Source organism: Perna viridis, chromosome 2 (genome assembly GCF_037379345.1).
Source record: "Perna viridis isolate PV_CMFRI_1.1 ecotype Kerala chromosome 2, ASM3737934v1, whole genome shotgun sequence".
Taxonomy (NCBI): Eukaryota; Metazoa; Mollusca; class Bivalvia; order Mytilida; family Mytilidae; genus Perna; species Perna viridis.
The window spans coordinates 56,086,022-56,099,432 of record NC_142446.1 but is presented as its reverse complement, the minus strand read 5'-3'; the positions used below and the strand labels follow the sequence as shown (position 1 = coordinate 56,099,432).

The 13,411-nt window shown below is 31.3% G+C and overlaps 1 protein-coding gene across 1 annotated transcript; it reads right to left on the bottom strand.

The window, feature by feature from the left end:
- Nucleotides 1-1,844: 1,844 nt before the first annotated feature.
- On the bottom strand, nucleotides 1,845-13,397 carry LOC148626141 (sphingolipid delta(4)-desaturase DES1-like). Its single transcript, XM_088569859.1, has 3 exons — nucleotides 13,174-13,397; nucleotides 10,928-11,670; nucleotides 1,845-6,348 (listed from the first exon to the last, which is right to left on the bottom strand). Exons 1-3 carry the CDS (start codon nucleotides 13,253-13,255, stop codon nucleotides 6,160-6,162), a joined length of 1,014 nt encoding a protein of 337 aa, XP_088425985.1. The 5' UTR covers nucleotides 13,256-13,397; the 3' UTR covers nucleotides 1,845-6,159.
- Nucleotides 13,398-13,411: the final 14 nt, after the last annotated feature.

Sequence of the window (13,411 nt, the reverse complement as noted above, 5' to 3'; positions counted from 1 at the left end):
GTTTCCTGAAAGGGCAGTTTACTGAAAATAGGCAACATATAAATGACCGGTTAATGTTTATGCTCCGCTCTACATTTTCAATATTTCATTAATATTCCCCTCGAATAGGAGAAAAACACAAACCTTACTTGAGAATGCACCGAGTAATAAAGGTTTGTATGTGATGATTATCACGACTTCTGTTTCAATCCATTTTTAGACCTGTTAAACTTAAGTACCTTTAAATTCAAAAACTTGGATACGATATATTATCGATTAATGCACAGTTTACGTGACCTTAATGATATAGAAGTACAAAACGAGTTCATTTAACTTTTTTTGAATTATACGTCTTAAACAGAGCATGTCTTATCCTACCACGTTTCAAGGTCTTATTTATATAATAATGCAAAAAAAAAAAAAAAAAACCAAACAAACAAACAAAAACAAAAACTCGTATAAAGGAAAAGGAACGGATAATTATGGTGAACGCAACAAATGCATGCGCACCAACATATAACCTTAATCTAAAATAGTAAACACATTGAGAGGTCACAAATAACAGGTCTCCAACAAGTATACACACATCTCTAAGCAAGCTCTGAAAGACCCGATAACATTTCATCATAATCAAACTAATGAATTAAACGGAACAAAGACCAAAATTCAGCTTTGAAAGTGTTAGCTATATGCAGATTGAATCGCTCCGTTAGAGAATACCTACTCCAGTTCTAGTAAAAGTTTTGCCCAACACAGCATGATACGACCACAGCTAGTTGATAACTCTTCGTCTGGGACAAGTGTGAACACAATATTAGCTTAAGACATATTTAAACATAAGGACATTCAGTTCATTATGGGCACATCAAGTGTCTTTTAAATACGATATTGCAAAATATTTTGAAATCCAATTTGAGTAAAAAGTTCTGCTCTCAAACCCCTTGTAAACAGGAACAATTTACAAAAACACCTCATTAAAATCTGTCTTCCAACAAGATATTTTTGGCCCCTTCGACCCCTTTTTTACTCAAAAACGGTAAGTAAGGGAAACGGTGAAAATATTCCCATACAATTAACCTAAAAAATCATCAGAGCATTTAAGGAGGTAGACCTATGGTAAGAGAAATAACTCTTGAAATCTGTGATATATTTATTTCCTACTCAATTTCATCAAAGCCTTTCAAGGTTTCCATTGAAACAGAATGAAATCAATCCAAGTTACTGTGATGCTTACATGAGATTGATGTAAAATGGTCAATACCAGAATTCCAATGCTTTGCAAGAGTTGTGTCTCCTTAAGGCCAACAAAATTCCATATATCCAAGCAATGTTTTCTGTCTTTGTTATTGTTTAAATAGTAGTCTAATGACAGTCCCTGTATAAAATGCAGAAGAATAACCCAAAGTGAAGCTTTTTCATTGAAACTTATATATATGTGGTAAATGTCAAGGGATCTATTTTTTACCATTCATTTTTAATAATGTTTGGTAGTAATTATGAGATTAGTGGTTGTGTGTTTGTGTGAATGAGATATATGTAATGATAAAAGTAGGTCACCCATCATCTGAGTGTTAAAATGCTGTGAACAAGCTCACAAAGAGAATACCCATACTTCAAATGGAGTTATAAAAATGTTAAACCCTTAAGTTCAATCATATTCCTTTGGAGTCCTCCATTCACGAACACCTCATATGATGCCTAACCTTCCTGTAAAATTTCATTCAATTCCCTTCAGCAGTTTAAGAGTTGTGCTTACAAGAAATGTGGACAGACAGACAGACAAAAGGATGATTCCATACCCCCAGTTTGTGGGGGTATAATAAAGAAGCATGTGTAATGAGGGCAAACTAATACAAATATAACGATTCAAGATAAAAAAAAGTTTTAATAAACTTCAAAGGCAACATCTATTATCAATAACACATTACGATTAGTTAGGTAACTCGAACAAGTAAATATAAAGTAAACAGGAACTGGAGCACCTTTAGAGGAGCATACTAATAATGACTTTATACAAAAAAAAATAAAACCAATAAAAAATAGCATCATTTTATCAGATTTTAGAGGGATAAAAAATACATCTTTTTTGTTTAATTAGTATGATTTGGCACTTATTTTGTAATTGATAGACCACATCCTAACATAAGGTTGTGAAAATTAAAATACATGTAAATTAACATTTAAGCAATTGATTTAGGAGATACATAATATTTTCAAGCAGGTGCCATTTCAATTCTAATACAGACAAATTGTATTAGACTGAAAAAAGTAAAATAAACAGAGAGCTGAACTAATTAAAGTTTAACAAAAGTCAAATAAAATGATTAGTTCAAACCCACAGCAAAAATGAGTACAACTTTTAACACTGACTGAACTAATAAATCATAACAATGCAAAAATTAAAATAAACCTGGCCTTTGCCAATTGGATATCTTTTTATGTGTATTCTCAGTTCACATGGTTAAGTGTCAGTTTCTGTAAGTATCTGGCAAAGGGTCAAACATAGTGTGAAAAACCTCACCATTTTGAAAATTTAAATTTTTTTTTTTTGCACCATCAGTATCAAGAAAAAGGGAAAGAATTTTCCGTATCATTTTGGTAAACCGATTAAGAATTTCATTGAAATGCACTGAAAATGAACGTTTTACGGGCAGATAACTCTGTCAAAAATCTCATTTTCTCTGGCATTCTATTGAACAAATACAGTGATACAGAAATCAAATAGTGGTCTTCACAAATAAAGAAATCCTTGAATGAAATTATATCATCAGATAAGTGGGGTTTCGACATGCATGTTTCTGATTTTTCCAATTTTGCCTGATTCTTACAAATACTTACACTAATTAATGGTATCTCATGCTTACTTCCTTGTTATACAAATTTATACATTTCAATGATATAAGAACTTAAAGCATACAATCTCAAAAACTTCTAAAACTGGCATTTAAGGCAAGAGAAAAAAAACTGTCTGTTTAAGGTTACCTTACCTACCCTAGCACATTTTATTGGTATTTATTAAAGAAATGCTACTATACTATCATTTTTAAGTTGAGCACTATTAAAGTCAAGAAATCCTCCAGTAAGTGACAACAGAAAGTAATTAATAAAAATAAACTGATTTTACCTCCTCTATTTTTTCATCCAACGTAACCTTAAACAGATATGATTTTTTTCCTTGGCCTAATGTAAAGACATGAACAAAATAAATCTAACAAACAATGGAGAAACAGTACATTATTAATGTATTTCTCCTTTCCTTTAAAACTGTAAATTTTCTACTATTGATCAGTTAATAGTAACTACAAAAATATAACAAAGTTACTTAGGATCTTTAGAAGGGATTTAAAAAAAATGGTCTTGCTAAAATTATTTTAACAGCCATAATAATAACTCAGAGTAAAATGCCAACAATAGAGACCCACCTAATAAATGTAGCTCTTTTCAAGCACTTCTATTCATTTTTTAAAAGGTCTTTTAACCAAGAATGTATAGTTTGTGCATTGTGCAATATTGAAAATATAGGCTTGGAAAAAAGCCTTTCAACTACAGGCCATCATAAAAAAATTAATACATTCTAACATTTTTCAACAGTTTAAGTGAAAAATGCTGTCAATTTGAAAGAAATTGAACTAAACTGGATAAAATTTTTCGTGGAAGGTGAAAAAATTGGGTCGGGATGGGATGAGAATCTAGGATATTTTTTTATTTTGGCCATAATTGAATATTACTGTCAATACTGACTCTCCCCCTCCAATGCAAAGTTTAAATAAGCACACTTTTCCATTAATGTACAGAATATGTCTAGTATTTAAATTGTTTGATCTATGCAACCACGTTAATAAAAAAATGAATTAAGAGAGCTTATGAATTAAAGCAGTCTTTGGTGATTACACACAAAGGATATAAGTCGATCATTCATGTAAAATTTTATATTTCAATGTAGTATTCATTCAATTAAAAAAAAGCATGAACTATATGCATAATTTTTGTTCCTACTGGCCTTTTAAAATCACTCACTATTGCACTTCAATAACAAAAGATTGAGAGTTTAAAGAAAATGCCTCCTATTCTTAAGAAATTAAATTAGCAAGCACTTTACATATGCTAAACAAGTAATATGCATTCTGATTGTAGTGTTAAATACAATTTCTGTAAATATTTCATAGAAGAAATTCAAAGATTTTGAAAGTTGCAGAAAACATACAATTTCAGTTTCAACTATATGTACATTACTATTTCTTGACTAGTGTTTGAAAACCAATGAGGTTTCACGCAGTCATATTGTATTGAACACATTCCTTTGTGTAAAAGATAAAAATAGTTGTACATTCCATATCAATACATACATGTACATGTAAGAGTAGGAGAACACTTTCAAAGTGTTTTTTACAGCCACATGATCAGTTATCAACATTAAAACAGCTATTCAATTTCACAAAATAATATTGTGAAAGAAGTTCATCTCAATCCTTTACCTATTCAATTAACTGTTTTCAACTACCGGTACATGTATATAAGTTTCAGACCACCAATTCAACCAATGAGCATTTGGAACGTACGCAAAAATAGTATTACACAGAAATTACCCCTGTTCCTCATAGTGCTGTGAAAAAAGTTCTCATCTTATTTAAAAAAATTAAACAGTTTCTGAAAGGAAAAACATTTCTGTACAATTTATAGGTGCATTTTGCTTCTTGCGATGTGAAGCCTAATCTCCATAATGATTTCTATATATACCCCTATCTTGTGAAAACACTGGGATTTCCCATGCTATTTATGGAGCCTTCACTTCCGGTGACCAGTACTGCACTGCAAGTCTGCTAACCTCACATGCCATTCTGAGGATTGTGAGCTGACATATGTAGAATCATGCTGATATATTGTCCTCTGCAGGTTAAAGTTGAGGTAAAGTCCAGAAAAGCCATTGAATATTGTGAAATTAGCATAGAAGCCTATGGGAAGTGGAATTAGTGGTTTCTAGCCTTAATTATATACATGTATATTTGTGATCAAACATGCAACCCTACATCTTATGCTTTAAATACCTATCTGTCTGAGAAATGGGAAAAATGTGCTTAAGGTATGGCACATTAAAAAAAAACAAAAACAAACAAAACAAAAAACAGATATTTTATTGCATATTCCAAGTACTGATATTTATACCTCATTAACTTTAGAAATCAAACTGTTTGTAAAGTTTGCCTTTTCAAAATACTGATAGGTCAAATTTAGTTGAAATGCACTATGGAAAAATGGCCAGAAAATTTTCCTGCTCTATTTCCTTATATAAGCAGCCAAAAATATCTATGTTGCAGATGCTTATGGATAAATTGATGAGCCATCCATTGCAGGATTCTTACACAGAATGATACTTAATTCATTATTCAACAAGGAATACACATCTTACATTTATATGATATTGTAAGTTGAAGTAATTTCAACCAAGAAGAGCCAACAAACAGAAAACTTCTTGAAGTAGCTGAAGGCAAAAAATTGGGCAAGGCAAGCCTCCAATCCACTTGGTATGCAAAAATTGAATCTATGACCTTAACCATGCACAACTTTGACTTTGAAAACAAAAAGTGCACTAAATTTGTCAGGAAGAGAATTTTTTTATTTTATGATAAAAATGTGTTTTTGTCATTGAGAAACAAAGTTGATCATTTGAAAATTTTTAATTTTCCGATATAAATTTGCTGATAATTCTAATTCAAGTGAAATGCAAAATTTTTATAAAGTATTAAAGTATTATAAAGAATTGATAACGATACTGACAAAGCTTTTCTGTTAATACTCTTATATTTCTCATTGAAATCAAATACTAAAATTCAAAATATTTTTGTTGGAACTTACAAATACAAAAATGTACATTGTGTTAAAATGACAATTCTATATTCTAATATCCATAGCCCATTGTAAGAGTTCATGATATACATGTATGCATATATATGTACATATAAATGAATAAAAAATATTGATCAATATAAAAATACTGCTCAATCTTATGAACTGGATTATGTTTATACTATAAAAGCTGTATACCTGTAGTTTCAGTTCTATGGTAAAGGCAAGGCTTCTTAAACCTTAAAGAACGTAAAATCTGTATACCATATGCTTTGTAACAATGGCAGAGTTGTTTGAGAAGAGATTACCAAAAGGTCATAGTTGAAGTAGTATTTTTTACTCAACATGGGCCTTTCCATTACTCTGAGACTTATTTTCACTCATTTGTTCTTTTTCTTCCTGAATTCTTCTTCGGACTCTTGAAAATGGTCCTATTGCAGGGTCCATTACAAAGTTGTACATGACCTTGACCCAGGATGTATACTGAGGCAAATTGTCATAATATTCTGGAGCTATTTCCTTTACCTGAATAAAAAAAAAAAGAAAAAAATGTATGAAGTGTGCACTGTGAAAACCTTAATTCTAATTAGTTTATTATGTGTCTTCTTCTGCTTGCTTCTGTGTATTGGCTAGCTGAAGATCTAGCTAGGGTGTGTTAACCAGCCCACAGATCAATTTTCTTCTAATTTTGAATTTGAATTAGCAGTCTTTTTAAGAATCATGCAAATTCTGTAATACACCTCAAAGGCTACACATTTTTATTTTTGTAATTAAGTTGTTTAATGGGTTTATATGATGAAATCCAATCTGTCTGTTCACAAATATTTAATAGTTTCTATTGAATTTAAGTGTCATTTACACATTCTAGAGTACATTCTTTTTAACTTATATCTCCTATGAACAGGGGGTAATATAAAAAGCCACATGTTAATTCATGTTTACTTTAACATTTTAAGAAAATATCAACAATAAAATTATGTAGGCTTTTCAACCATGAATCACATCATTCACATGCTGCATGATTCTTAGCTGAAGTACAATGTAATACTAAAGAGTGCATGGATTTGCAAAAACCAAATATATATATATATTTTAGGAAGTTTGAAAGGTATGTAACTCTTATAAGAGTGCAAGATTACTTGATCTATTTCCAATCAAATTGAAAGTAGATTTTATTGTTACTACATGTACATCTACATGCACTGACTGGGTGGAACAGTTAAGGTACATGTATAGATGTACATTTTTGTACTATGTACGATGTACATGATGTAATATAAAGAGTAAATTAGCCACAATTAAGAGGTAAAAATGGAAACAAGCAAAAAAGATGGTTTTCAGTATCATCACCTTCATCAGAAGTGAATAGCACTTGACAAGATGATAGAACCAGAAATGTCAAACTAGGCAACGAAAAATCAAATGAAAATTTATATATTAAATCTAATGAAGTTTGATTCATTGATTTTAAAAGTGACAAAGTTAATGAAAATCTTTAAGGATGAACTTATTTAGTCAAAATAAGACTACTGGTAATATTAAAGATTATATAAGGAATTACCTATAAATCTCAGCTTACTACATAGAAGTAAGTTCTTTGTAAAAGATATACATGAAATTTAAATTGCATGTATGAAAGAAATCGTTTCAAGTTTGATTTAAAAATAATTGAACATAATTAATCTGCCAAAATGATCAGGCCATGTGAATGTGATCAAATTCTTATGAGAAACAACCCAAAGAAATCAGTGTTCTAAGAATTTTGAAAATTCTAACTTTCCACAGGAAAGTTCCACATGAAAATTGACTTTCTATTTAGCAAAATCTGCTTTCCTAACTTAAAATATCATTTATAAAATTCATATATTTCTACTTTCCAAGGGTAAGTAGCAGTTGAAAAAGTAACTTTCCCTGACCCACATTTCACTTGCCTCGGGTAACAGGGAAAGGAGAATCCTAGAACACTGAGAAATCCCATACTTGGACATTACCCCTCATACATGTACAATGTTTATACATGCATGGTGTTTTTTTTCACCCATTATAAAAAAAAATAAAAAATCAGAATGTACATGTAAATTCATAAAAAATGTGTTTTTGACATAAGTAATACAAAATGTACATGTACTGTGTTTTTTACCATAAACTATTGACTACATTATTCATTATACAGTTTTTCTCTAATTCTCGAATTGATATTCCAAATTATCGGGAATAACATCAATGGTCACAAGAAAAAGTGATGTGATGTTTTGTAGAAAGTAGGTGAGTGAAATTGGATAAATTCACATCTGCCTGCCAGGGACAAAACCTGGAAATCCTAGGGCTGACTGTAAGCTGACCATGTACAATGTACCAACTGAGATTAAAAGCTGGCCACTAGTGCACCTACAAAAATGTACTACATGCATATGTGAGTGGAGGCCACAACTGATATACAAAATGTATATGCATTTGTATGTACATACATATACCTTTAAAGCAAATTGAAACAATAAAGTTCAAGAATGCCAAAAAAAAAAAAAGATTGTTCTTCTATGGACTTCTCTTATAACAAATTATTTTTCTGGGCAGACATAAATATTTTTCAAATTTCTTGAAATTTGAATTCCTATTATGTGTACGCTAGGCAAAAGTTATTTTGAAGAATCAATACTTGGTACTAATGTACTTTGTCAGTTCACACATAAAATTTAAACAGTCACTTATATGTACATATAGTCTATTGTAGGAAAGGGGTCCAAGAATAATGAGAATTACAAATGCCTAAAAAATACATTTGTTTCTGCTAACCTGACCCTAATTTTAGTGCTTTCCTGAAAGTATTTGGTATCTTTGACAATTTTTTAAAAGCACTATAAAAAATTTAAACGCATCTCTGAAAGAAGCCAGTCAAAAACTTTTGAAAAATAAAACTCTTAGCCTAACTACATGTACATGTACATTGTACCAACCCTACTTTTTTAGAGCATGTTTTCAGATACACAGGTATTTTTCTTCTCTGCTTTACAATCAGAAATGGAAAATATATGTATATTTAGTCATCCATAAACCAATCCTAAGGGGATTGTGGAAATGCTCATGTATTCATGTACATGTACATGTATGTACGTTAGTGGCATACAATTGATAAGAACAAAACTTTTCTACAATGTACATAACGTACCGATACAACATATTAGTCATGTTCACCCTCTACAAATGTATGATACATAGGTAGACTGATATTTCCCATAAAATCCTATTGAAATCGATACCTTATCTAAACACTTGATATTCAAGTTCAATATTTGGTCTTCTACATGTTTGTCATGAATAGCCGATAAACTGTATACCCATGTGTGACTCTTCTAGAGCACAAAAGTCAATATTGATTGATAAATTAAGTCCAATTTTCCACAAACTTATTCTTAAGAATGTCGTAGAAAAGTAACAACTGTCAACTTAGGGTATTTGTAGTCAAACTTATCACTACACTAGATTAGTTCTGAAATTTAAAAGTTACGCATCTGCTATCTACAATGTACCTACATGAATTTAACACACTTGAAAATATTTGATTGGAGATTTTTAAAAATTGCACTTTCACTGTAAATTACTAAGTAAACATGTAAAATCTTAACGAAACTACATGAAAACCCATCGAAAATCATTTTAGATTAACTAGGTGAACACTTAAGTTTGCAACTTTGTCCTCATTTTCTCCTTTTCAGGCAACTAAAAAAATCAAAATTTTTTAATAGACTAAGTGAATTGTCACCAGACAGGTCAGGCAGTCCAGTGTATTTTGATGGGTCTGTACATGTACAATTGGTACATGCACACAAAATTTATGACAAATGTACATGTATATGTACCGGTACCTATTCAACACTATGTCACACATGAAAATATTAGAGTGGAGATTTTTTAAATTGCATTTTTAAGTTCCTAAGTACACAATGTAAGATCTTAACACAACTACATGTACAAAGGAATATTTACATGTAGCTTAACATGTAAATATTAAATTATCAGTACAATACTTCCCGTAATGTGTTTCAGATCAAGAATGTTCATAATATTTCAAATTGTCATTGGAAATTTCATTTATTTGGTGAAAAGTTATTACGATCATGGTACATGTACATGTATATGTATCTTGTACATTAATCATAATGGATTTGAAATCCCTGTTTCCATAATTTTTTCAATGTTCTAGGGTGCCTAGAAGTTCCTATTTTAAGGTTTTACAAAATATCAATTGCATGTACTGAGAAGCATACAATGTATTACTCAAACTCTGATTTGTCAGGAATAACAGTCTTGAGATTGTAGACAAACCATTACTGTATATACATGTGCATGTACACGTAGTACTAGGTTTCAAAAAATACCTTATTGTTATATCTCTTTAGAGATAAAAAAAAAGTTCTTCAAATGTTGAAGGGTAATAAAACTTTACCTCATACATGTAAATGTTTTCACAAAACCAATTTTCCAGTATGACACTTCAACTGAAGTGGTAACAAACATTTACCACTAATCACATACATGTATGCGTACATGCCTAATACATGAACATTATACAATGTACCTTGTGCAACTTTTGGTGAATAATGAAAGATTTATCGGAACAATTTAAACCTTCCATGGTATCTAAATACATTAAATCATTTACATATAGTACATGTATGTGTATACATGTTCTTACTGCATGACTTTATAATCATAATTATAAATGTATTGATCTTTTATTTTAGGTGAAATACATTTGTACACCCATCCAAGTTATAAAACATTTAATAGAAGGAAAATTTATTTTATTTTGTCCGATACATTTTGATAGTAAGTAAAATGTACACACAATGCCAGTAATATGTACACATGAACATTGTACTACCAAAACAGACTTTCCTGTACTTGTACTTCATTTCATTAAATTTGGCGCAAGCACTGTTAGTCTCTACTGTTTCCCCCTTAACTCTGGAAATGGAAAAATTTTTTTGAAAAATTAGTTCCCTGCCTACAAATACCTACCCTACTTTTTCCTGCTAGTAGCAGGAAACAAGACTTTATTTTTCTCCCTTGCACAAAATTCATACAAGAAAATATGTAAATATACCTTATACAGTCGAGATCCAGGTATGTAAGGGAAATCGTGGTGTTCGTTGTGGTAACCAACATTGAATGTAAGATAATTCAATGGTCCATAGTATGAATACGTCTCAATTCCCTTGATGAACATGTAATGCTCGGCAATAAAGTGACCAGAAAGGGGATGCAATCCAGTTCCCATCAGTGTACCACCAATCATATAAAACAATGGTTTAGGTCCAAGGAAGTAATAAACTGTACAATCAAACAATACTTGAATTACTATGTTAACAATTTCTAAAGGTGTTATTGGCTTTGGTCGAATAAAAAGTGGTCGTATAGTGTAAAAGTAAGGCATCAGCATTAGGTAAACCAACTTGGTCCAAGTGCGGTTAAAGAACCTTCCCTCAATTTCAGATGGTATATCCACATCCTTTTCTACATCTCCTTGGTAACGGTGATGTTCAAGATGGTACTTTTTAAACGAAACTGACATGGGTACTCCTAATGGCAAATTAGCGATGTATCCTAAAATTCTATTAGCTAAAGGATAACTATGGCCAAAGGCTAAATTGTGAGCTATTTCATGTATGGCAAGAGTCATAGAGTGATTAATTGTTCCTCCAAGACAATAGGCTAGAATAACAACAGTCACCCAAGATGCCTCACTAATCCAGTATATACATAATAACTGAAGCAACACCATTGCAAGGACAATGTATTTTGTTCTTGGTTCAGGCCCCATCAGCTGCTTAACTTCTGGATATTTTGCTGTAAAGATATAAGGAGACAGTTGTACAGTATGTATGTACTAATGTACATGTATGCATTTTTAACAAGAAATCAACATTTTCTGAAGGTTATTATCAGGTGGGGTTGTATTGCAGGGAGGCAGGTGGTCAGGTGAGCTGAAAGACTTTCACTAACAATTTTTGCAAAAATGTGTACAAGAAATACAATGACAGGCTCATAAAAAGGAAAATAAATGCATACATGTACATATACAATAAATGCATACAAAAAAATTTACATACACCAGTGAAAGAAATTAGCAGTCAACCTACTGACTGAGCCTATGTAAAATCAAGCAGGTCTATGATGAAATTGGCTCAAGTTGCTTTAAAATGTACATTACTGTATATGTAAAATTATGATGGGTCTATGTTGACAAAAAAATTGTAACAGTGTTTCTAACATTGCATACACATGCAAATGCATGTACATACAATAAGTAAAATTTGTTCATTCACACAAATGTTCACTGAGTGATTCTGATTTATTCACCAGGGTTAAAATTCACTCAAAACTGTTTCATCAAAGGCATTTCTTATTGACTGGGAAGCAGACAGGGAATTTAAAAATGTACATGTAACAGCTGACTTGAAACGCCACTGATTACTTATCATGCAGAACTGTTTTCTTTGTCAGGCTTTTTTTTTAAAGAAATTTAAATGCCAGTTATTTAAAAGTAGAAATGTGTCTTGGTACATGTATACTGGTCACCCAGCAGTTAATTGTATTAAGGAAAAATCACCAGGCAAATCATTGCTACTGGTGTAAAAAAATACATGAACATGTACATTTCAAATATGTATATTTAAAGGACTTATTTTCCTCAGGCATTGAAGTTACATGTACATGTATGGCAGATATAACTACAATGCAATATTATTCTACCCTTGTATATCAATAAATGTGCTGTACTGTTAGTAGTGTTTTTCCCAGAAATTTGTGAAAGCATGGTTATTTAAGTATTTTGAGGGCACTCCACCATCACAGAAGGTTATATCAGGGGGGCACCCCACCTTGACACTAGGCAAATTTATTTACTGAAACCTGCAATAAACATTGTATAGTGGATGTAGAAAGGAAGCAGCAAAAAATAACAATTTGAAAATAAATGTCCTACAGAAATATCAAACAATAAATATTGATATAACCTTTCTCATCATCAGAATCAACTGGTCTGGCATAAAAACTGCTATGCACAGATCTACTAACTTACCCTTTTGAAAACTTAAAGTATTATTATTATTATACACTTTATATTATAAATGAAAAGGGATTTTTAAATATAATTTCCGATTGATCATTTTTATCTCCCTATTTCTATACAAAAATCATTGCTGAACGCAGTTTTGTCACAATGAAATTAACTTTTGAACGAAAATTCAACCTTGATTGAATGCACATCTTATTCAATTACGTGCACCCACGATGAAAATGTTCCCACCCAGAACAAAAATGTGCAAATTTTCAAACCAGTGTTCTTACCCAATATTTCTTTCCTCCTAGTTGCGTGGGGTTCTTCTGTATACACCCATTCATAATCCGTTTGAGAAACTTGTGCGCCCATGATGTGTACTTTATCAGCTGTTATTTAACTGCCTAACAGAGAATTTAGTCAAGACTCGTTATTTAACCATGTCGAATGATCTTACGATGTCACACTCCAGTGATTAAGTCACGTGATTCGGGTTAACTACAGACCCCCAGCGAACAAAACTTACTG